This window comes from Pongo pygmaeus, chromosome 8, assembly GCF_028885625.2.
Source record: "Pongo pygmaeus isolate AG05252 chromosome 8, NHGRI_mPonPyg2-v2.0_pri, whole genome shotgun sequence".
In the NCBI taxonomy this organism is placed as follows: Eukaryota; Metazoa; Chordata; class Mammalia; order Primates; family Hominidae; genus Pongo; species Pongo pygmaeus.
The window spans coordinates 68698357-68722997 of record NC_072381.2 but is presented as its reverse complement, the minus strand read 5'-3'; the positions used below and the strand labels follow the sequence as shown (position 1 = coordinate 68722997).

At 40.4% G+C, this 24641-nt stretch overlaps 1 protein-coding gene across 31 annotated transcripts in view; it reads right to left on the bottom strand.

Annotated features, from left to right (window-relative positions):
• Positions 1–24641, bottom strand: part of USP54 (ubiquitin specific peptidase 54) — a 127224-nt gene that overhangs the window by 67924 nt on the left and 34659 nt on the right. For 20 of the 31 annotated variants that reach the window (XR_010127501.1, XR_010127499.1, XR_010127498.1 and 17 more), the window contains exons 2-3: positions 10126–10975; positions 6017–6109 (exon numbers count right to left, since the gene is read on the bottom strand). Coding sequence is in view for 27 of the 31 variants with exons in the window: in XM_054503759.1 (XP_054359734.1) it covers positions 6017–6109; positions 10126–10272 (240 nt within the window). In the remaining 4 variants the exon portion in view is untranslated. The remainder of the gene's footprint in view (positions 1–6016; positions 6110–10125; positions 10976–24641) is intronic. The other 11 variants (XM_054503751.1, XM_063670477.1, XM_063670461.1 and 8 more) reach the window with 2 other exon arrangements.

The following is a 24641-nucleotide window of genomic DNA, read 5'->3' as shown; positions in this document are numbered from 1 at the left end:
AAATCAGCCAGACATGGTAGCACCTGCCTGTGGTCCCAGCTACTCGGGAGGCAGAGGCAAGAGGATTCCTTGAGCCCAGGAGGTCGAGGCTGCAGTGAACCATAATAGCCCCACTACACCCCAGCCTGGGCAACAGAACAAGATCCTATTTCAAATAAATAAATAAATAACTTAGCCTACCTACTCTGAAGTCACTCACTCTGTTGTTACTTTTCAGCAGTGTCCTATTTTTCCCTGTTATGTAAATTTCAGAACTATCTTTTCTCAACTTCCAAAATAAGCCTACTGATCAGAGTATACATGAGTACCACCACACTGGAAAATAAATGGCATTATCTAAAAAAGGTGAAGACATACATATTCTATGATCTAGCAATTCCAGTCCTGGGCATGTGTACTAAAGAAATGTGTGTGTACACATAGGTAAACATGTACAAAAATGTTCTTAGTAATACTCTTCATAAAAATAAAAAACTGGAAACAATCCAAATGACTACCAACATTTGGTAGTTGGCAGTCATGTTGGTAGTCATCTGGTAGAAGAGATCACCAACAGTGATTTATTTACACAAAGAAATACCAAGGCCAGGCACAGTGGCTCATGCCTGTAATCCTAGCATTTTGGGAGGCCGAGGAGGGCAGATCACCTGAGGTCAGGAGTTCGAGACCAGCCTGGCCAACATTGCGAAACCCTGTCTCTACTAAAAATACAAAATTAGCCGGGCATGGTGGTGCATGCCTGTAATCCCAGCTACTTGGGAGGATAAGGCAGAAGAATCACTTGAACCCGGGAGGTGGAGGTTGCAGTGAGTTGAGATCGCACCATTGCACTCCAGCCTGGGCAACAAGAGGGAAACTCCGTCTCAAAAAAAAAAAAGAAAAAGAAATACCATACAGTAATGAAAATGAACTAGACCTACACACAACAATGTAGATGCTCTTATAAACATATTGCTGAGCTAAGAAACACACACAAAATTTGCATACAATGATTCCATTTACAATGAAGTCTCAAAAACAGATAATTTAAAAATTAGATTAAGAATAAATATATAGGTAGTAAAACATCAGATAAAACAAGGAAATGGGCCAGGTGCGGTGGCTCACGCCTGTAATCCCAGCACTTTGGGGGCCGAGGCGGATGGATCACGAGGTCAAGAGTTTGAGACCAGCGTGGCCAACATGGTGAAACCCTGTCTCTACTAAAAATACAAAAATTAGCTGGGCATGGTGACGTGCACCTGTAATCCCACCTACTTGGGAGGTTGAGGCAGGAGAATCACTTGAACCCAGAAGGCAGAGGTTGCAGTAAGCCGAGATCATGCCACTGCATTCCAGCCTGGGCAACACAGTGAGACTCTGTCTCAAAACAAACAAACAAACAAAAAACAACAACAAGGAAATGATTACCACAAACATTAGGAAGTCCCTGGGAGAAAAGAGATCTGATTGAGAAAAAAGGGAGGAGAATGTACATGGTACTGGCAATTTTCTTTTGTTTTTTTGTTTTGTTTTGTTTTGAGACAGAGTTTTCCTCTGTCACCCAGGCTGGAGTGCAGTGGCATAATACTGGCTCACTGCAGCCTCCGCTTCCCGGGTTCAAGTGATTCTCATACCTCAGCCTCCTGAGTAGCTGGGATCATGAGCATGCGCCACCACACCCGGCTAATTTTTTGTATTTTTAGTAGAGATAGGGTTTCGCCATGTTGGCCAGGCTGGTCTTGAACTCCTTACCTCAGGTGATCCACCCGCCTCAGCCTCCCAAAGTGCTGAGATTACAGGCCTGAGCCACCATGTCCTGCTGGTACTGGCAATTTTCTATTTTGACTTGCAGAGTTACTGCAAGGGTGTTGACTTTGATTACTCATTACACTGGATTTCTGTGGTTTTACACAAATGTCTTATACCATTTTTGTAAGATTTATTCATATTTACCGCACATACTTTGTTGCTATTATAGAATGCTTTTTAAATTGCGTTTTCTGTTTGTTGCCAGCTATAGAAACAGTACTGGGCTGGGTGCAGTGGCTCACACCTGTAATCCCAGCACCTTGGGAGGCTAAGGAGGGGGATCACCTGAGGTCAGGAGTTCAGGACCAGCCTGGCCAACATGGTGAAACTCCAGCTCTACTAAAAATACAAAAAATTAGCCGGGCATGATAGCGGGTGCCTGTAATCCCAGCTACTCGGGAGGCTGAGGCAGGAGAATCACTTGAACCTGGGAGGCAGAGGTTGCAGTGAGCTGAGGTCGCGCCATTGCACTCCAGTCTGTGCAACAAGAGTGAAACTCCATCTCAAAGAAAAAAAGAAACAGAACTGAATGTTATGCCTTGATGCAACAACCCACTATACTCTCTCATTGCTGCTTCTTAATTATCAGTAGATTGAGTTTTTTTGTAACAGTCATATCATCTGCAAATAATGGCAACTTTGTTTGATCCTTTATAATCTTTATATCTTTCCTTTGGTTTTGTTTTATTTACAATGACTAGAATCTAGTTCAGTGATGAATTGTATTATTTTCAATAAAAGTATTTCTGTTTTTTATTTTTTTAGAGACAGGATCTTGTTCTATCACCCTGGCTGGAGTGCAGCGGCACAATCATGGCTCACTTCAGTGTTGAACTCCTGGGCTCAAGTGATCCTCCCACTTCAGCCTCCAGAGTAGCTGAGTCTACAGGTATGTGCAACCATGTCCCACTAATTTTTTTTTCTTTGTAGAGATGGAGTCTTGCTATGTTGCCTAGGCTGGTCTCACACTGCTGGCTTCAAGTGATCCTCCCATCTTAGCCTCTCAAAGCACTGGGATTACAGGCATAGCCACTGCTCCTAGCCCTATAAAAGTAGTTTTAAAGTGGGGAACAAAAGAGACATCGTACAGGAGGACCCAGATGCTGATGGCTCATTTCAAGTTTACTCTTTCATATGTTTATCATCCTTTCCCTTCTCTCAGAAAATGAAGCCCTCCATCCTGGACGAGGGAATAGCTCTTGAAAACTGGCTATTCTAACAATTTAAACTTCTTAACTACTAAAATCAAGTTCAGCTCATCCACACTTCCAAATTAGTCTATCTGCATTACAAGTCTATAATTTTCAAATCAAGTACATAATAATTAAAAGAATAGAAACAACGCCATCTAAAACGTGAAGTGTGTTCAAACTAGAGCCTAATTATTTAACATCTATATAGCACTGAGGAACTGAAAAGCACTTAGGGGAAAAAAAATCAAATTTTAATACACTCCCAACACAACAAATGAGGCAATGAAGGAAAATAAATCTCTTGGTCAGATCAGGCAGTGATGTAATGAGGAAAGTACCAGAATTCTAACACATCCCCAGAGTTATGAAGACCCAAAATATAGCCTTTGATAAATACATCCCCAAGCCCATTTATCTATCCACCACAAGCAACTGTCTCCCTGAAAGAGTCCCAAAATATTTCCTCAGCCCAACAAATTGACAATTTCCCTTCTGTACTTGTGTGTCTCAGAGGGTAAGTCTAGCGGTTGGTTTTCTTCATCTTTCTGGCTTATATAATGATACTGATTTATACTAAGTAACAGTTTGTCCCTCAGGAAAATGAAATATAACAAGAGTGTGGCAGCCAGTTCTCCAGAGTCCCACCCAGATCAATGAAGAGTATAGCACAGTCCTGACTAGTCAAAGGACTATCAGAGGTCATATAAGTGCTCTCATCCCTTCCTGGTACAGACAAGAGTTTCCAGTGTCAGACAGTTCTTCTACAGGGACTTCTCCAGGATTCACATTTCCCTAGTAAGTATCCCCAAACACGTTTTTTTGTTTTTCTCTCCCTTTCTGAATGACTTTTTGTTGTTGTTGTTGTTTTTTTCTCCCTAGCATGGCTCTAATGCCATGAATCAGACTTCCTTTGGACTTACCACAGGACTACTGTATTTCTTGTTTATTTAAAATTAGATACTTAATGTATCTTTTAGAAAATCAGATAAAATGCCCTTTGGATGGACCCCTGTCTAAATGGGCACAGTAAGAAATGTTATATTCAACTTGTAAAAGATTTGGTTTTATTAATATTCATATTTGAACTCCCCAATAAACCAATAATTTATATTCTACATTTTGTTACAAGTTATAATGGTTCCAGCTGGGCATGATGGCTCACGCCTGTAATCCCAGCACTTTGGGAGGCTGAGGCGGGCGTCACCTGAAGTCAGCGAGACCCTGTCTCTACTAAAAATACAAAAATTAGCTGGGTGTGGTGGCAGGCGCCTGTAATCCCAGCTACTCGGGAGGTTGAGGAGAAGAATCGCTTGAGCCAGGGAGGCAGAGGTAGCAGTGAGCCAAGACCACGCCATTGCACTCCAGCCTGGGCAACAAGAGCAAAAATCCGTCTCAAAAAAAGAAAAAAAAAATCTGCCTATCATGGGCTTAAAACGCCAAAGTGAGTTGGGTGTGGTGGCATGAGCCTGTAATCCCAGCCTACTCTTGAGCCCAGGATCTCTTGAGCCCAGGAGTTCAAGACTAGCCTGGGCAACAGAGCAAGATTTCATCACCAAAAAAAAAAACAAACACCCTCCATAGTAATACTGGTCAAAAAAAATTTTGAGTCAGTTATTGTAAATAACTAATATAACTGGGAAAATCTAAAGTTTTTGGTCACAATTCCTATTTCAAGATGTAAAAGCAACTATTATAAATTAAACATATAACGATCACATCCAAACATCCCTGTAACAAACCAAGAATTCAGACTTTATGAGACCAAAAATGACTGTGGAAGCTTACTCAGAAATCAGACAGACTCATCCATATAATCCATTATATATCTGGACTAAGAAACTGTAGGGAAACTACATGTTGGAGAAACAGAGAAAGCAACAGAATTGGCCCTTTACACATCATAGCTCTTTCTCTTTAGCAACATACCTAAAATCTCTAAGTCAGAAATCTCTCACTTTAGGCCATTTTCTTTGCTCTAAAGAAATCTCTGGTTTCATTTTATTCAGAAATGAAAAACTTGGAAACAGGTGGGGAAGAAAAAAAACAGAAATGAAAAATTTAAAACTAAACAATACATGGGGTAGAGAACTGGTATAAAAGAATCTTTTAAGTGGGGTAATGGGAAACTAGGGAATAGAAAAATTTTAGTACTGGCATTATTCTCTTTTCCTTTTTCTTTTTTTTTTTTTTTTTTGAGCCAGGGTCTCACCGTCGCCCAGGCTGGAGTGCAGTGGTGTGATCAGAACTGCAGCTTTTAACTTCTAAGCTCAAGCAATCCTCCCACCTTGACCTCCCAAAGGCTGGGATTACAGGCATGTGCCACCTCACCCGTTGTACTGGCATTTATCAATAGGAAGAGTTTATTGCTAAATTTAGCTTTAACAAACAAAATTAATTATGTTAAAAACACCTAGTTGCATCTTCTTTTAAAATGAAAAATTTAGAATTAGCTTTTCAAATAAACACTCAAAGTAGAAGCAGGCTGGGCGCAATGGCTCACGCCTGTAATCCCAGCACTTTGGGAGGCCGAGGCAGGCGGATCACCTGAAGTCAGGAGTTTGAGACCAGCCTGGCCAACATGGTGAAACCCCGTCCCTACTAAAAATACAAAAATTAACCAAGCATGGTGGCACGCGCCTATAATCCCAGCTACTCGGGAGGCTGAGACAGGAGAATTGTTGGAACCCAGGAGGCGGACGTTGCAGTGAGCTGAGATCGCACCAGTGCACTCCAGACTGGGTGACAGAGTGAGACTCCATCTCAAAAAAAAAAAAAGGAGAAGCATACTTGCACAGTATTCTATCACATCAAACAGAGCTGCATAAGCAAAAAAGGTTCAGTAAAGGAGACTACCCAAGCCAAGTACTAATTCTTTGAAGCAAGCAAACCAATCATATCCATTTTTGCACTAAACCACGGGTAGATAATTCAGTAACAATTTCTTTGGCATCATCCTGATTAACCAAACCACCTTGGTATTGACCATTTGGCCACCCAACGGTAGTGAGAAGAAACTAATTGGAAGTACTTACCTTGAGAGCGCAAAAGATGCAGGAATCTCCCATGCACTTGTGAGTTGTAAGCTGCCTAAAGCTACGTCGGAAGATATCCAAGTGCCACAAAACCTGATGAGAAAAGGAAAATATTTCATTACTCTATAAAAAGCTACCATTTAATTTTAAAGTAAAGAGTTCAAGCAAACATAGGTAATGACTGCAGAAGATGTCTTTATTCCCAAAAGACAACTTCATTCTAGTATATTAAAACAAACGTGAAAAAAGGTGAGGTATCTAACAAGAAAAATAAATGGTCATATTCTGGGAAAGATATTAATTTGAACGTAAAGTGAAGGTAATACAGTTAAAATATGACATGATATACATCAAATGTGATCCTGAAGAGGAAATTTATGGGTTAAAGCTGAAGAATAAGGATTTATATTAATGATCCACACAAGAAAAGCAAAAATATTTTAAAACTTATATTAGAAATGTGAACTGTAGAAATGTGAGCGGTAGTGTGGAATTTTATCTTTGTTCGAACTCTCAATTTTCAGACATTTCTAAGAGAAGTGTGATCTCCTTAAGTCAAATAGGGTAAAAAATAATGATTTTTATACTTTTGTTGAAATGGGGAAAAAATATGATATTAACAGTGATAAATCATGTTATAGTATATATCCTTGATACGATGTGTTGAGAATGGCACTATACTTTTGTGGTCTTCCTCCCCAAAACCTATTACCCTAGTCTAATCATGAGAAAAGCATCAGACAAATTCCAATAGGGGAAGGGGGATATCCAAAAAAATACTTGATCAGTACTCCTCAAAACTGTCAAAGATTATCAAAAACATAAACATTCTGAGAAAATGTCACAGCTAACAGGAGCCTAAGAAGACATGACAAGTAAATCTAAATGTGGTATCCTGGATGAAATCTTGGGCCAGGAAAGGACACCAGGTAAAAACTAAGGAAATCTGAATAAATTGCAATTTTTAGTTAAAAAAGAAATGATGTAGTATATAGCATAATGCCTTAGGAAGCTCCCCCTTGCTAGGAAAACATTTAATGTCATAATACATGAAAAAGCATAATTTCTGGAGCCCCAGATGACAGCACACCTCTGGAGCTTCTTCTTACTTATATGTCTCAAGATACATACTCTAAAAGTTCTTTGAAACTGGCTATGCTCCCAAGTAAATAACATCTTTTTGTAACAAATGTAATAGGTTCAACTCCTCTGTGGCAAACACAGCTTTGAAACCAAAAGTTAGAATATTAGCTCATAACAACAATTATTTTCAACATGTAACATGATTATAATAGGGACTCCAAAACCACCAATGCCTCAATCATTAAGTATGGATACAGAAATATGTATGTGTATATATATATATATATATATATACATATATATAATGTATTATATGTGGCACTGGAAATTAGAATGGAAAATCATAAATAGTATTGTTTCAACTGACAATATAAATAGACCACATAGAAAAAAACAATTACAAAAATGGGACTATGGCCAAGACACGGGTAAACAAACACATTTATATCAATGCCTTATTTTGCCTGCTTCTAAATCACAAAAGTATTATCAGGATACAAAGTAACTAAAAAAACTAATATGTGGCCAGGTGTGGTGGCTCATGCCTATAATCCCAGCACTTTGGGAGGACAACGCAAGAGGATCATTTGAGCCCAGGAGTTCAAGACCAGCCTAGGCAATTATAGTGATACCCTCTCTCCACAAACAATTAAAAAAAAAAATTAGCCACGTGTGGTAGCATGTGTCTGTAGTCCTAGCTACCTAGGGAGGCTGAGGTGGGAGGATCGTTTGAGCCCAGGACGTTAAGGCTGCAGTGAGCTATGATTACACCAGTGCACTCTAGCCTTGGCAAAAGAGTGAGACCTCTGGCTCCAAAAAAAAAAAGAAATAAAGAAAGAAAGAAAACTAATGTGCATCATCCAGGACAAAAACCTAACCAACTCCACCTAACTACATGAAATTTGAGTAATAATTAGGGAAAGCACTTAAATTTTTTCTATAGGCTTGCCAGCACAGAATTTTTTTTATTGTTTACTAATAAAAACTTAAAAACTGAGAAAGAGGCTGGGCGCAGTGGCTCATGCCTGTAAGCCCAGCACTTTGGGAGGCCGAGGTGGGCAGATTACCTGAGGTCAGGAGTTCAAGACCAGCCCAGCCAACATGGCGAAACCCCGTCTCTACTAAAAGTACAAAAATTAGCCCGGTGTGGTGGCGCACAGCCTGTAATCCCAGCTACTCAGGAGGCTAAGGCAGGAGAATCACTTGAACCCAAGAGGCAGAGGTGGCAGTGAGCTGAGATCCCACCACTGCACTCCAGCCTGGGCGACAGAGTGAGACTCTGTCTCAAAAATAAATAAATAAAAACTGAGAAAGAGCATGAAACTTTTATTACCTAGATAAGCTTGGCAACATTCTTGTATTATGAATGAGGAAACTCAGACACTATTACCTGTACAAAGTCACAAGACTAGTCTACAGAATGGCTAAAACTAGAACCCAGGTCTCCTCCTAATGCCCAAGACCATTGGTCTTTATACTAAATATCTTGTCTTCTCTCATAGCAACCCATTTTCTCATAACATCTGAGGAGTCAAGCTAATATTTTACCCAAGTATAATTATCTTGGGTGGCAAATTTCATTTACTTTTACACTGAAGAGCAGAAAAGAAGAGAAAGTAATTACTTGAAAGTTAGGCCAAGGGGGATGAACTTAACATGCTATGGGTGTGACTGGGCAGAGCAGACAGACAGAAAGCTTTGGGATTCTAAGATCACTCAAGTGGCAAGCAACAGTGAAAGGAAAAATGTAGGGTAGATAATCACCTTAAGGGAATTTACTTTCCCCTAGCTCTGTTCAAGTGTATCTGACTAGACATCAGTTATGAGCCAAAACAGGAGAGCTCAAAGGGAGGAGATAAGTTGGACAAAGACTAGACTCCATTCACTATGTGGGCCAAAAGCCTGAATATTAAGAGATGAGATTAACATACCTGAAAGTCTTTGACTTATGGAAAGAATTTTGCTTCTATACTAGAGAAAAGCAACTAGGATAACACACCTTGCTCCCAAAAGGAGAAACAGAAAACAGGCCAGATGCCTGTAATCCCAGCACTTTGGGAGGCTGAGGCAGGCGGATCACTTGAGGCTAGGAGTTCAAGACCAGCCTGCCCAACATGATAACCCTGTCTCCACTAAAAATACAAAAATTAGCCAGGTGTGGTGATGCACACCTGTAATTCCACCTACTTGGGTGGCTGAGGCATGAGAATTGCTTGAACCCAGGAGGCAGAGGTTATAGTGAGCCGAGATTGCCCATGGTCTCAGCTACTCAGGAGACTGAGGCAGTAGATCACCTGAGCCCTGGAGGTCAAGGCTGCAGGAGCTGTGATTGGGCCACTATACTCCAGCCTGGGCAATAGAGTGAGACTGTCAAAAAAAAAAAAGAAAGAAGGAAAAGAAAAGAAAAATAGGAACCGGTAGAGACTGTTCAGGAAAAAAAGTCGATAAATAGAAAGATAGGCCAGGCGTCGTGGCTCATGCCTGTAATCCCAGCACTTTGGGAGGCCAAGGCAGGTGGATCACAAGGTCAGGAGTTCGAGACCAGCCTGGCCAATATGGTGAAACCCCGTCTCTACTAAAAACACACAAATTAGCCAGGCGTGGTGGTGGGTGCCTGTAGTCCCAGCTACTCGGGAGGCTGAGGCAAGAGAATCACTTGAACCCGGGAGGCGGAGGTTGCAGTGAGCCGAGATTGCACCACTGCACTCCAGCCTAGGCGACAGAGCAAGATTCCGTCTGAAAGATCACCTGGTCCATTTACCTCCCTTTAGGCATGTAAATAATAGTAGTTGCAGTTATTATTATTTCTCTTATCATTATTAATCCCTCTTTTTTACAAATGAGGTAATTGAGATTCAAAGAGATAAAGTGACTTGCCAAAGATCACACAGATAAATGTAAAAATTATCTCAGGTTACTAACCTCAAACAGAGACTATCAAGCATTTTATTTAAAAAGAGTTATCAGAAATACAGCATCAGCAATTAAAAGTCAAAGTTCACCAAAAATAAAGAAATTACCCTTACCTGCAGGGCACTGTTGAGGAAGCAGCTGTTTTGCCCTGGCTCATTGCTGAGGCCTTTGCTGGGGGCTATGGAGGTTGAGCTTCGAGGTGCAAACATCCCTTGTACACTACCACGACCCCCTGAAAAATAATTTGTCTTCCAAGACATTATTGTTCACATTTAGCCTGAAAAAAAAATGGAGAAGGATTTGTGCCTTTTTGGCAGGAATTTCTGTCTGCTAAAGTTCTAAAAGGAAAGGGAATCTAGAATTTAGTGAATTTATTTTGGAAGATTTTGAGTTTACCACCTTCCAAATATCATCTGTGTAGTCAAGGGACTCAGGTATCCTCCTAGATCAAGATGACAGAGCCCTCCCTCACTTGTTCCAAACAATCTCCAAAATGTAACATGGCACAGGACTAATGCAAACAGAGAAATCCTTAAGTATTGCTTCCTTCTATTTTTCTTGAACAGCCTCCATAAAGTCCTGGTGCAGTGGATGTAATTCTCAACTCCAACAGCATCCAGGATCAGGGTAAGATATGTTCTTCAGGCTTGTTGATAATGCTTCTTATGGACTGAAGATTTTTCCAACTGGAAGGAGAGGCAGACAGATAAGCAAGAATCCAACATAATCCTCCTCGCCCTCTATTGCCTTGTCTCATCATCCTCTGAAGCAAAAACTCAAATTCTGAGCAACTGCAAAAGGTTCCACAAAGCCAAGAAGAAGCCTGTTTGAATCATCTGAGGTTTTTGTTGCTGTTCTTGCTGCTTCTTTTTAATGTGCCCCAAACTTCTATTGTCCCATCCAGATCTTCAGCAAGTATCTCCTCTTTCTTCTGGGACTAGAATAGCCAGCTGTGTCAGAGAGCTTTAACAGAAATAAAAAAAATCAAAAGCTTGCGTCACTTAATGACTCTACTGGCTTTGGACTGTTCTGCCAAGATCAACGTTGCCTCACCTCTCACTATAAACTTGAAACCTTGGCAAACAACGCCAAAAAAAAAGAAAAAAAGAAAAGAAAAAAAAGAGAGAGACACCCAAACTAAAGAGATGGAAAAAAAGGTATGAACAGCTTTACTTTCAGGGGAAAATTCTCTGAAATTTTCTTGAAGCAGAAGAAAGTTGATCTGGATAGAAATAAAAACCAAATACAAACTTTCCAGTATCAGGCTAACACAAAACAAATCACCAAGTAAGCACACACAAACTAGGAACTGAAACAGTTTCTTTTGGACATTGTGAATAAAGCACTTTTTAAAAGGTGTTTTCCATGAATATGCTCATGAAAAGCTGCTTAAAGGTGGGAAGGCCGTGTTAGCAGTCTTAGATCTGTTCTGAGTAAAGATGTTCCATCCAGAGAAACACTGATGCTGAGTAAACCACATGTCCTTAACATGCAGTCCAAGAGAACTAAATCTTCTCCTGCCCTGTTTGTTTGTTTCATTTTTGCCAGAGGATCAGAGAGATAATTTTGGTTACAAATCACTTAATCTCCAGATTATATCCAAGGGCTCACAATCAGAGGCAATCCATTGACCAACTTTAGTTTTCAACTAATTAAAATGCCAGTGAGGCAACAGAAAGTAATACCAAAGCAAGTATGTTCCCTGGAAGGAAATCACCATATCTCCAGCTTTAAGTTTTCCTATAAGGCTGCCATGTCCATCCACATAAGGAAAAATTTTTAAATGTTAAGTGTTAAATTTGCCAACATCAACAATTCCTCATTCTCCCTCCCTTCTCACCATCATATGCACCATCTAAAAATGCAAAAATGCTTTAACATCTTAATCACTCTCTGGGAGATCACCTAGTGTTGTCTACAGCATGTCCAATGGAAAAACTGAGGTACAGGAATATTAAATGGTTGCATAAGACTGTTCTTTCCCTTCTGTAAATTCCCAGACTATTTATAATCTACATGTCACAATTAAAGTATTTGATTATACAGTCTACTGTCACATTATTCTCTATTTTTATTACTCTCTGTTTTATATCGTATCCGTCATAATATGACTACATGAAATGAAATAGTAACTACAGTCAGGTATGTGCTAAACACGATACTTATGTCCTTTATTTAATATTCACAACAGTCCTATCAGATAGCTATTAGTAGTTCCATTTTACAGAAAAGTAAAGAGAGGCTTAAAGACATTAACTTGCCCAATTCAACACTGGTAAGTGGCAGATCTAGAAATGTTTGACTATTAAACTATGACTCAATTATATATTTTATTATTCTATTTCAAAAGCTCCTATTACAGTGCTAGTCATAAGGAGGTAGTCAATAAATACTGCCTGATGATTAACATGATATCAGAAAAGAACCCATATCTCCCACACAGACTATAAGACCCTCACCTTTCTACACACAACCTCATACACACCCCACTCAAGGCCACTAAGCAACTTCCAACAAGCCATGCAGCATTCCTTCAGCTCAACTGCTGCAAAGGAATGACAAGTACCAAGCCTCCACTTTGCTCACAGCCAAAAGGACTTGGCAGGCAGGTGGGGTTTCCAATATCCACATTAGGAGCTAACTGAAACTCGGCCTGCCCTATGACACACACTCCTGAGTACAGGGAGCAAAAGGAGAAAAACGCAGTAGCAGAGAAAAGATTCTCAGGCTCTGAATGGCAGTATTATGTAGGGTAAAGCAGTAAGTTCTCAGACCTGTTCTAGGTGTGTCACCAACTAGAAGTGAGAGCATAAACGACCAGACAAGAGAGGCAGTAACAAGTGGTCCAGAGAAATACTAACACCAAAAACATTTCACTTAAATTGTAGATATAGCATTAAACAACGTAATCCTTCTCCAATGCCATTTACTGAAGATATGTGAGGAGGGGAATTATAGTTTTATCTGTGTGGCTCTCACTACCTAGTTTTGTTTTTTGGGTTTTTTTTTTTTTTTTTTTTTCTGAGGCAGAATCTCACTCTGTCGCCCAGGCTGGAGTGCAGTCGCGCGATATTGGCTCACTGCAGCCTCTGCCTCTTAGGTTCAAGCAATTCTCCTGCCTCAGCCTCCCGAGTAGCTGGGATTACAGGCATATGTCACTATGCCCAGCTAATTTTTGTATTTTTGGTAGAGACGGGGTTTCACCAGGGGCTGGTCTCAAACCCCTGACCTCAGGTGATCCACCTGCCTTGGATTCCCAAAGTGCTGGGATTACAGGCGTGAGCCACCGCACCCAGCCAGTCAATTGATTTTTGATGAAAGTACCAAGGCAATTTAATTGAGAAATGACAGTCTTTTCAACAAATGACGTTGGAACAATTGGGACACCCACATGCAAAAAACTGAACCTTGAGTCATACCTTACATCTTATACAAAAATAATTCAATACATCACAGTCCTAAACAAAAAACCTAAAACTATAAAATCTAGAAGAAGACAGGAGAAAATTTTATAACCTTTAGTTGGGCAAAGATTCCTTTTTTTTTTTTTTTGAGACAGTCTCCCTCTGTCACCCAGGTTGGAGTGCAGTGGCGTGGTCTCAGCTCACTGTAACCTCCACCTCCCCGGTTCAAGTGATTCTCCTTCCTCAGCCCCATCACCCTCACCCCCACCCCCTTCCCCCAGTAGCTGGCATTACAGGCATGCACCACCATGCCCAGCTAATTTTTGTATTTTTAGTACAGATGGGGTTTCACCATGTTGGCCAGGCTGGACTTGAACTCCTGACCTCAAATGATCCACCATCCTCGGCCTCCCACAGCGCTGGGATTACAGGTGTGAGCCACTGCACCCGGACAAAGATTCCTTAGATACAACAAAAGCATAATGTATAAAAGCAAAAAATTATAGAATTCAACTTCATCATAAGAATGTCTGCTCTTTGGAAGACACTGTTAAGAGAATGAAAAGATTAGCCAAAGATGAAAAGAAAATGTTTGCAAGTCACATAATAGATAAATGACTTAGATCTAAAATATATAGAATCCTCAAAAGTTAATAAGAAAAACTGCCCAATTTTGGCCAGACGCAGTGGCTCATGCCTGTAATCCCAGCACTTTTGGAGGCTGAAGCAGGTGGATTACTTGAGGTCAGGAGTTCAAAACCAACCTGGCCAACATAGTGAAACCCCATCTTTATTAAAATTACAAAAAAATTAGCTGGGTGTGGTGGCAGACATCTGTAATCTCAGCTACTTGGGAGGCTGAGGCAGGAGAATCGCTTGAACCCAGGAGGTGGAGGTTGCAGTAAGCCGGGATTGCACCACTGCACTCCAGCCTGGATGACACAGCAAGACTCCATCTCAAAAAAACAACAACAACAACAACAAAAAAACTACCCAATTTTGTTTAATGGGCAAAAGATTTGAACATTTCACCAAACAAGATATACAAATGATAAATAAGCACACGGAAAGATGTTCAACATTATTAGCCAACAGGGAAATGGAAGTTAAAACTACACTATACACCTATTAGAATAGTTAAAAACAAAAACAAAAAAACTTTTTAAACCTGACAATAGCAAGTGCCGATGAGGAATCAGAGCAACTGGAACTCTCCTACACTGCTTATGGAAATACAAAACAGGCCAGGTGCAGTAGCTCACGCCTGTAATCCCAGCACTTTGGGAGGCTGAGGCAGGTGGATCACCTCGGGTCAGGAGTTCAAGACCAGCCTGGCCAACATGGTGAAACCTTGTCTCTACTAAAAATACAAAAATTAGCCGATAGCAGGCACCTATAATCCCAGCTCCTAGGGGGCACTGAGGCAGGAGAATTGCTTGAAACCAGGAGGCGGACATTGCAGTGAGCCGAGATCAAGCCACTGCACTCCAACCTAGGCAACAGAGCAAGACCCCATTTCAAAAAAAAAAAAGAAAAAGAAATGCAAAATGACACAGTTGGCAGTTAATTCTAAACTTAAATACATAGTCACGAGCTACATAACGTTTCAGTCAAGAAGAGACCGCATATACAATGGTAGTCCCATAAAATTATGGGATTATGGGACTTACCTTATTTTTACTGTAACTTTTCTGTGTTTAGATATGTTTAGGTGCACATCTATTACTATTGTGTTACAATTGCCTATTTTATTTATTTATTTATTTATTTTTGAGATGGAGTTTCGCTCTTGTTGCCCAGGCTGGAGTGCAATGGTGTGATCTTGGCTCACTGCAACCTCTGCCTCCCGGGCTCAAGCGATTTTCCTGCCTCAGCCTCCCAAGTAGCTGGGATTACAGGCACGCACCATCATGCTCAGCTATTTTTTGTATTTTTGTATTTAGTAGAGATGGGGTTTCACCATGTTGACCAGGCTGGTCTCCAACTCCTGACTTCAGGTGATCCTCCTGCCTCAGCCTCCCAAAGTGCTGGGATTACAGGTGTGAGCAACCGTGCCTGGCACCTATTATATTTAGTACAGTAACATCCTATACAGGTTTGTAGCATAGCAACAGTAGGCTATATAATATAGTCTAGGTGTAGAGTAGGCTATATCATCTAGGTTTATGCAAATACACTTAAATGATATTCACACAATGACAAAACCACCTAACAACACATTTCTCAGAACACATCCCTGTTGTTAAGCAAAACATGGCTGCACTTTTGCCATACTTTTACCTACCAATCTTACTCCTAGGTATTTTACCTTAAAGAAATAAAAAATTGGGCTGGGCATGGTAGCTCATGCTTAAAATCCCAGAATGGGAGGACAAGGCTGGTGGATCACTTAAGGCCTGGAGTTCAAGGCGAGCCTGGGCAACATGGTATAAACTTCTAGGAAAGTAAAAGCCAAAATTGGGATGGAAGCATGTCATCTTATTATGTATTTCCTTGTATAACACAGTTACTAAGTTATATGTCCCACTGTTCCCAATCTGAAAACACTAGTCCTGTGGGTAAGCCAAAAAACCTTTCCATGTATGAAATGATGGAAAACAGTGGCTCTCAACCTTTTTGCAGTGCCTCACATCCAGAGGCAGATTTACCAACCCACTGAAACTTAAGCTTCAGGACTCTTTCTCTTGCACAGATTCTCTAGGCCCAATATCTCATTTTCTGTTTCAAGAAATATTTTCCTTAAAGGAAGCCCTCTGAATTGTATAAGCTTCAAGTGTCAGAGAATCTAAGTCTGCCCCATCCACATTACATAAACGGGGCTTTTATAGTATATATCACTTGAGAAAATACATAATTCAAAAAGCTACTTTGAATTCAGTAATACTAATAAATTTGTATTTTATTAATCAAAGAAACATCTAATGTTATTCACTGTATAAAATTTGTTTGAACTAAATAGATCTAAATATAATATTTGGTCCACATTTGGATTTTGGATTCTTGTGCTCACAGCAAGTAACTCCACAGTCAACAGGGCTAAATTGAAAAGATCATTACAGATTAAGGTTGCCAGAATTAAAGGCATACCTCTAGAAGCTGGTGACCTTTAGAAAAAAACACTTTCTCTGTATTAGTGAAATACAGAAATGATTCCTTCACAAGTATACACAGTACAGCTTAATGTGCTACCATTTTTCTCAGGCCAAAGTAATAAACCAGGCTCCAGCTGCAGCCACCCTAATTATCCCCCACTGTATTCTTCACCAACAAAGTCAGCTTCTCTCAGCCTCTGTTTCTGAAAAAACCCAAAGTAGTCATTCAAATGGAACTGGCTTGTGCATAAAGGGAAGTGAGGCCTGGAAGGACACTGGGCCAGGAGGAGCCTGGCGCCCTAAGAGACAGTGGAGTAAATGAGGTCCAGAGAGCTACAGGTTATTAGCATAAGAGATTCATTACGAGCAGAGCTGGAATGGAACTGAAATCAATGAAGACTAGATAGAATTTGTTCCTGCAAAGCCTGGGAACCCTTTGATAAAACCAGGTGTAAAGTGTGGGAAGTTTCTAAGGAGAAGGACTTTTTTTCTTTTTTTTTGAGACAGAGTCTCACTCTGTCGCCCAGGCTGGAGTGCAGTGGCGCAATCTCGGCTCACTGCAACAGCCACCTCCACCTCCCGGGTTCAAGCAATTCTCCCACCTCAGCCTCCCGAGTAGTTGGGATTATAGTCACGCACCACCATGCCCGGCTATTTTTTGTACTTTTAGTAGAAACAGGGTTTCGCCATGTTGGCCAGGCTGGTCTTGAACTCCTGGCCTCAAGTGATCCACCCACCTCGGCCTCCCAAAGTTGTGAACCACGCTGTGGCACAAGTGTGAACCACTGCGCCCATCCAAGGAGATGGACTCTTTAAGCTAATTGATTTTACAGTAACTAAAGCTCAATAAAGTCTTTAAGGAGACACTACTAATTGCATGTGTAGAGAACTCCATGACATTAATAAAAACGACAGTATCAAAGTATCTCCACTAAGGCATTTATTAACTACAAAGGAAAATATAGTAGTCTCACAATGGAGAAACCCAGCAGAAACTACCTTAACCAAGTGATCAAGGTCAAAATAACCAGTAATAATACATATTGACATCATGAATGCCATGATATGAAGAAACTGAAAAGGACACAAAATTATTTCTGTGGTATTCTTGCCTAAACCATAATCTCAGTCCAATCATCAGAAAAATATCAGACAAATCCAAATTAAGGAATATTTGACAAATAGCCCTCAAACTGATGTTGATCAATACTCTACAAAAATGTCAAGGTTATAAAAGACAAAGAAAGACTAAGAAACTTTTACTGAATACAGAAGAGTAAGGAAGAAAAACACCTAAAATGCAATGTGAGATTCTAGATAGGATCCTGGAACAGAAAAAGAACAATGCAGCCTGTGCAAGATGGCGAGACCCTGTCTCTACAAAACAAAGAAAATTTTTTTTCTGAAACAAAGTCTCTCACTTGTCACCCAGGCTTGAGTACAATGGCGCGATCTTGGCTCACTGCAACCTCGGTCTCCCGGGTTCAAGCAATCCTCCTGCCTCAGCCTCTGGAGTAGCTGGGATTACAGGCGCCTGCCACCACGCCCAGCTAATTTTTGTACTTTCAGTAGAGACGGGGTTTCACTATGTTGGCCAGGCTGGTCTCAAACTGCTGACCTCGGGTGATCCGCCCGCCTCAGCCTCCCAAAGTGCTGGGATTACAGGCATGAGCCACTGCACCCGGCCAAAAAAAATTTTTTTAAATTAGCCAGGCTAATGCTTGCCTGTAGTCCCAGCTACTCACAAGGGTGAGGCAGGAGGACTTTTTGAGCCTGGGAATTCAAGCCTGTAGTGAGCTATGACTGTGCCACTGCACTCCAGCCAGGGTGACAAAGCAAGACCCCGTCTCTAAAAATAAAAAAATAAAATAAATTACAATTTTAAAAAACTGAAAATAAAAAAGGAAAAAGAATAATGGTAGGCAAACTGGTAAAATTCAGGAAAGCTCTTTAGTTAATAGTGTTGTACCAATACTATTAATTCCTGGTTCTGATAAATATATTATGGTTATATAAGATGGTATCATTAGAGGTAACTGTTTTTCCAACTTTTCTATAAATTCAAAATAAAAAACATTTTAAATTACGCAAATAATTCACTGAAGAAAGACGGAACTTTGGGCCCAAAAGGGATTGAGGCATTTGGGAAATAAATATCTATATGTCTAAAGGTAGATGGACCAACATAGATTTATAGGAAAAGAAGAGACGTGAACGGGCACAGTGGCTCATGCCTGTAATGCCAACACTTTGGGAGGCCGAGGCGGACAGATCACGAGGTCAAGAGTTCGAGACCAGTCTGGCCGACATAGTGAAACCCTATCTGTACTAAAAATACAAAAATTAGCCGGGCGTGGTGGCATGTGCCTGTAATCCCAGCTACTCGGGAGGCTGAGGCAGGAGAATTGCTTGAACCAGGGAGTTGGAGGTTACAGTGAGCCAAGATCATGCCACTGCACTCCAGCCTGGCAATGGAGTGAGACTTCGTCTCAAAAAAAAAAGAAGAGACGTTGACATAGTTTGTGATCCTACAATCCACTCAGGGTTACATGTGAAACCTCTTGGTTTACTGTTTAACATCACAGTATGGCAATTAATGGGTTGTTTTATTAGTTCAGAAACCTGTTTCTCAGAGCTAAATGTGCACAGAATGAATTAACCGAGAAGTTTAAAATTCAGCAACATCAGGGGTAAGTAAATGTAAAATGATAGCGGTCTTGTTAGGATTATGAAATTATGGATTTTTTTCCTTTTCTCTATTTTCTAAGTTAACTATAATTTATAAATAATCTATAAACTATAATTTCCTTAAAATAGGGGTTTAAACACATTTTCCCTAAAAACAGAGTGAAAGGACTTGAGACCAAAGATAACCGACCACATTGAGACCCGTAATATCCTAACAATATGAAAGCTGGTTAATAATTGGTAACTGTTTCCTATTTAGAAACAGAGGGCCTGGTGTGGATCTCTATTTCCTTTCATTCTATTCTCACTGCTGCTGCTACTAAGGTTCAGATCCTCACCATCTCTGGACCACTGTACCACATTACTGACTCATTGCCAGTCCTCTAATCCTACATGTCACTACCACCTGACTCCTAAAACACACTCCACACCATGTCACTCCTTTTCAAAATATTTAATGGCTCCTAGAGGGAGATATTCTTTTGGCTGGAAAAGAACAATGGTATTTTTCTAATTCACAGGAAAGAAAATTAATACATGGATTTTTCATAAGTTTCTCTACCATAATTTTTTCTTACCTACTTAGTCTACTGCTAGCACTACAAAAACTTGAACAAACAGTAGCAAAATTAAGAGGGAAAAAAATCAAAGCAGTCAATTGGACCTATTTTAACACCTTTTTTCCTGACTGTGTTAAGCCATTTTTGCACTGCTATAAAGAAATACCCAAGGCTGGGTAATTTATAAAGAAAAGAAGTTAATCAGCTCATGGTTCTGCACTGTGTACAGGAAGCATGGCACCAGCATCTGCTCAGCTTCTGGCAAGGCCTCAGGGAGCTTACGATCATGACAGACCGCAAAGGGAAGCCCAGGTGTCACATGGCGAGAGAGACAAGGGGGAGGTCTCAGACTCTCTTAAACAACCAGATCTTGTGTGAATTAACTGAGAACTCACTCATCACTGAGCTACTCATGAGAGATCTACCCCAATGATCCAATACCTTCCACTAGGCCCCAACATTGGGGATCACATTTCAGCATTAGATTTTGAGGGAACAAACATCCAAATCATATCACTGAATCATGTTCATGATTGTGATTTTTATGCTGCATATTTTTGATATTCACATATTCTGCCAATAAAATTAATTCCTGGCCAGGCACAGTGGCTCACACCTGTAATCCCAGCATTTTAGGAGGCTGAGGTGGGCAGATCACGAGGTCAAGAGATCGAGACCATCCTGGCCAACATGGTGAAACCCCGTCTCTACTAAAAATACAAAAATTAGCTGGGCGTGGTGGCACATGCCTGTAGTCCCAGGAGGCTGAGGCAGGAGAATTTTGAACCCGGGAGGCAGAGGTTGCGGTGAGCCAAGATCGCACCACTGCACTTTAGCCTAGTGACAGAGCAAGACTCCGTCTCAAAGAAAAAAAAAATTAATTCCTAATTATAAGATGGAATTAAATATGTCTAGCACCAGCGTAAAGTCTGAGAATCACCGGAACTTACCACCATTTCCAGCTTCATCTACTCATTCACTCACTGATCAAACATTTCATTGATCATCCATTATGTGCCTCTCACTCATCCTTCACTCCAAGTACACTAGACTCCTTTCTGTATAACAAATATACCCTGTCCTTTACTTTCTCATTGTCTTGACTCTAATATTGCCTCTCTCTGGAATGCCTTTCCTCTCCATTTATTCTTGCTGAAAATCTTAACTATCCTACAAGGAAAAGCCTTCCCAGATCATTCTCTCACCCTCTCACCTTTCCAATCTCCCAATTTATTTCATCCTCCTCTGTGCTCTCAGTGCATGGTGGAGTTTGGATTACAATACTCACATTCTCCCTCATGTTACAGTTATTTGGGTACGTGGACTACATTTTATCTTAAGGGCATCTTTTTAATTCCACACAGAGGTTGAATATAATAGGCATTGAATCACTGAGAGTTTCATTGAAAAAGAAAACTTTTTGTTTGAAGGTACTTAGCCTAGAACAACCAATTCTAACATCCTGATAAATTCTGACTCTTCCTAAAGAAAAGAACTGACAAAATGGCCATATCTAGCTTGAGATACTGCTGACAACTTTTTCTAATAGTGACTGTATCAATGGAAACAATATTTGCTTCTGATTCAAGCTTGAAAATAGAAAGAGATAAGTATCTACAACCATAAAAAGGGCCAAGCTATTTGTTGATTTATGAGCTGGTTATCTTAAACTCTCCAGCGAACAGTTACTCAACTCAAACAATTTCCTGAGGGCTGGACTTTGGCAGCTTCAAACTATTACATCATGTACAACAGAAGAATTGTATGCTGATAAAGGACAAAAAGTCTTATTTTTCCTACACAAGAACTTAGATAACTCTCATGTATAAAAAATTTGTCTAAAATTTGTTAAAAAGTAGTTGGAAAGAAAATAGAAAGGCACGTTTCACTTTGTTATAATTGACAAATTATAAGAACTAAGAAATGAAAGCTGCAGGCTACTTAGCCCTTCCTTATAAAGATCTAAAGTTGTATAATTTACTGACTTCTAAGGGAGGCAGCATGGTAGTAGAAAGAACATAGTGGTTAAAAGTATACCCTCTGCAGGCCGGGTGCAGTGGCTCACGCCTGTAATCCCAGCACTTTGGGAGGCTGAGGCGAGTAGATCACGAGGTCAGGAGATTGAGACCATCCTGGCTAACATGGTGAAACCCCGTCTCTACTAAAAAACACAAAAAAATTAGCCGGGTGTGGCGGCGGGCACCTGTGGTCCCAGCTACTCAGGAGGCTGAGGCAGGAGAATGGCGTGAACCTGGGAGGCGGAGCTTGCAGTGAGCCGAGATTGCGCCACTGCACTCCAGCCTGGGCAATACAGCGAGACTCCATCTCAAAAAAAAAAAAAAAGTGCACCCTCTGCAGGGCCAACAATATTGCAGAACCTCGGGAGGTAACATGCTTATAGTGGAGATCCAAAGGGTCCCATTCCTAGAGAACATTATGTGAATTATACAACTTGGGGACACAGAGTTAGTGGAATAGAACAGGTCTCAGCTCCACCACCTAACAGCTGTGGCATATTGACCAAGTTATTGAACTAACTCTTAGGTACTTCATCAGAAAAAATGGGATTAATAAATAACATCTATCTCATAGGATTGTTATAAGAATTAAATAAAATAATGTAGATATGTATAATTAGCCCAGTGCCTAATATGTCGTGTGGAATAAATATTTTGATGATGATTATGATGAGGATAATGATGATGAAGAATAAGATCAATCTACATTCCAATCCTAGCTCCATCACATTCAGGCCATTTACTACCTAAAATAAATGTGATTTGCTGAAAGGATGCAACAAAATAATGTATGCAGAATACTTAGGGCCAGGTACAAAACAGGAATTCCATAAACAGTAACTGTGATTATGATGACTGACCATCCTCTATATGCATTATCTCTCCCCCGTCTCTCTTTCTCTTACAGGCAAACACACACACACATATAACTACTATAAAAATTTCAGGAGATTAAACTATAATTGATAGCATAAATCCCAAGGCCATATAAAAAATGGGGAAAAGTGTATCCTTTTTTTTTCTTAAATGTATCCTTTTTTGTTGTTTTTTTGTTTGTTCGTTTTGTTTTTTTTTGAGACGGAGTCTTGCAGTCACCCAGGCTGGAGTACAGTGGCGTGATCTTGGCTCCCCGCAACCTCCACCTCGCAGACTCAAGCAATTCTCCTGTCTCAGCCTCCATCCATAGTGGCTGGGATTACAGGCGTGTGCCACCATGCCCAGCTAATTTTTGTATTTTTAGTAAAGGTGGAGTTTCACCATGTTGGCCAGGCTGGTCTCAAACTCCTGACCTCAAGCAATCCGCCCACCTCAGCCTCCCAAAGTGCTGGGATTACAGGCGTGAGCCACCGCGCCCAGCCTGGGAAAAATGTATTCTAAAACCAGTGCATTCTCAATACAATTCACCTAGACTACTGCAGAAACTTTCTAACTATTCTTTCCCCTCTAATCCCGTCTATACAATATTGCAAAAGCAAACTGATGAATCACAATTAGCTTAGAAAACTTCAGTGACAAAACACAGCCAAAACTCTGGCTTTGAATGGCCTTCCACAATCTTATCCCCTGCACATTTCCAACCTCATCTACCCTTAAAACATACAAAAAGATTTGTTCTGTGCACATGCCCAGTTACTTTGTTTTTTGTTTTTCTCAATCAAGGAATGCTCCTCCCGTCTTCCCAGTCCTACCTAATACTAGCAATCTTTTCCACTCAGCAAACCTATTTGAAGAAGTCATACCACTGGCTACTTACAGTGATAGGAACTACTAATAGTCATACATCAGCAGGAAGGAGCAGTCATTTACATTAATTCATTTCCCAAAGGACTGTCTTTTTAAATACCTCTCCACACCAACTGGGACTTCTCTCTCCCTCCCAGGAACATCATGAATCAATATTTAACCAGTATATCAATACTTTATTAGAATACAAGGTAGAAAGTTACATTGCCTTACACTCAACAAATGCTCATTCCTTGTTAGACAAATAAATGAAGAACTAAGTTTCATGAGACCAATCAAACTCACATTTTTCCGTTTAGAGATAACTCAGTTACAGGCACAACCAAACAGCTCTTTAGCTTGTCCCTGAATCTCCCGCCTAAATCATATCACATCTAAATCATACCTTGTGCTTCCAAAAGGTCTACAAAAGAAAGATACTCTATTTTATGGTCAGTAGGACAAACGAAATGTTCTTTCTAAACCCTACTGCCAATAGCAGCAAACTAGTAACAGCAGTGGTTAAAGGAACAAAAATCAATAGCAATTTATTAGGCCCCTGGATAGCAAAACAATGAGTTCCAGAAAGTTGCCCTATATAATAACCTTCTGATTTAATCATTTAGAACCAGAGATTTTTATCCCGAATTTTTTGAATCACTAAGACTTTTTAAATTTAAACACTTGATTCCATCAATGCATTATTTATTAATCATTATAAATATACCCGTACTCAAATTATTTCAGTACCAACAATAATGAAAGTATGACAGTGCTATCAACAAGAGGAAAAAAGGAGGGGAAGCAAACTGACAGCACTGGCTTGACTCATTTCTGTTGGGAGAACACTGGTACTGAATGGCACAAGCAACTCCAGTGTGAGAGAGCAAGCACATGACTGACTGGGAGGGCAACAGAGGATACCAAAGAAAGGAGAACATCTATAAAGAAGCTTTCCTCTGTAGGGGCAGGAGGTGAAGGGATGAGAAGGAATCCACTGAAATCTATTCTAACAGCCTTTACAATACTCAAATGAAAACATGCTACCAGACTTCACACTTTGAGCCAGTTCACATCCTAGCTCTACCACTTACAATTGAGTGACCTTCAGCAGATTATTTATCCTCTTTCATCAGGTGTAAAAT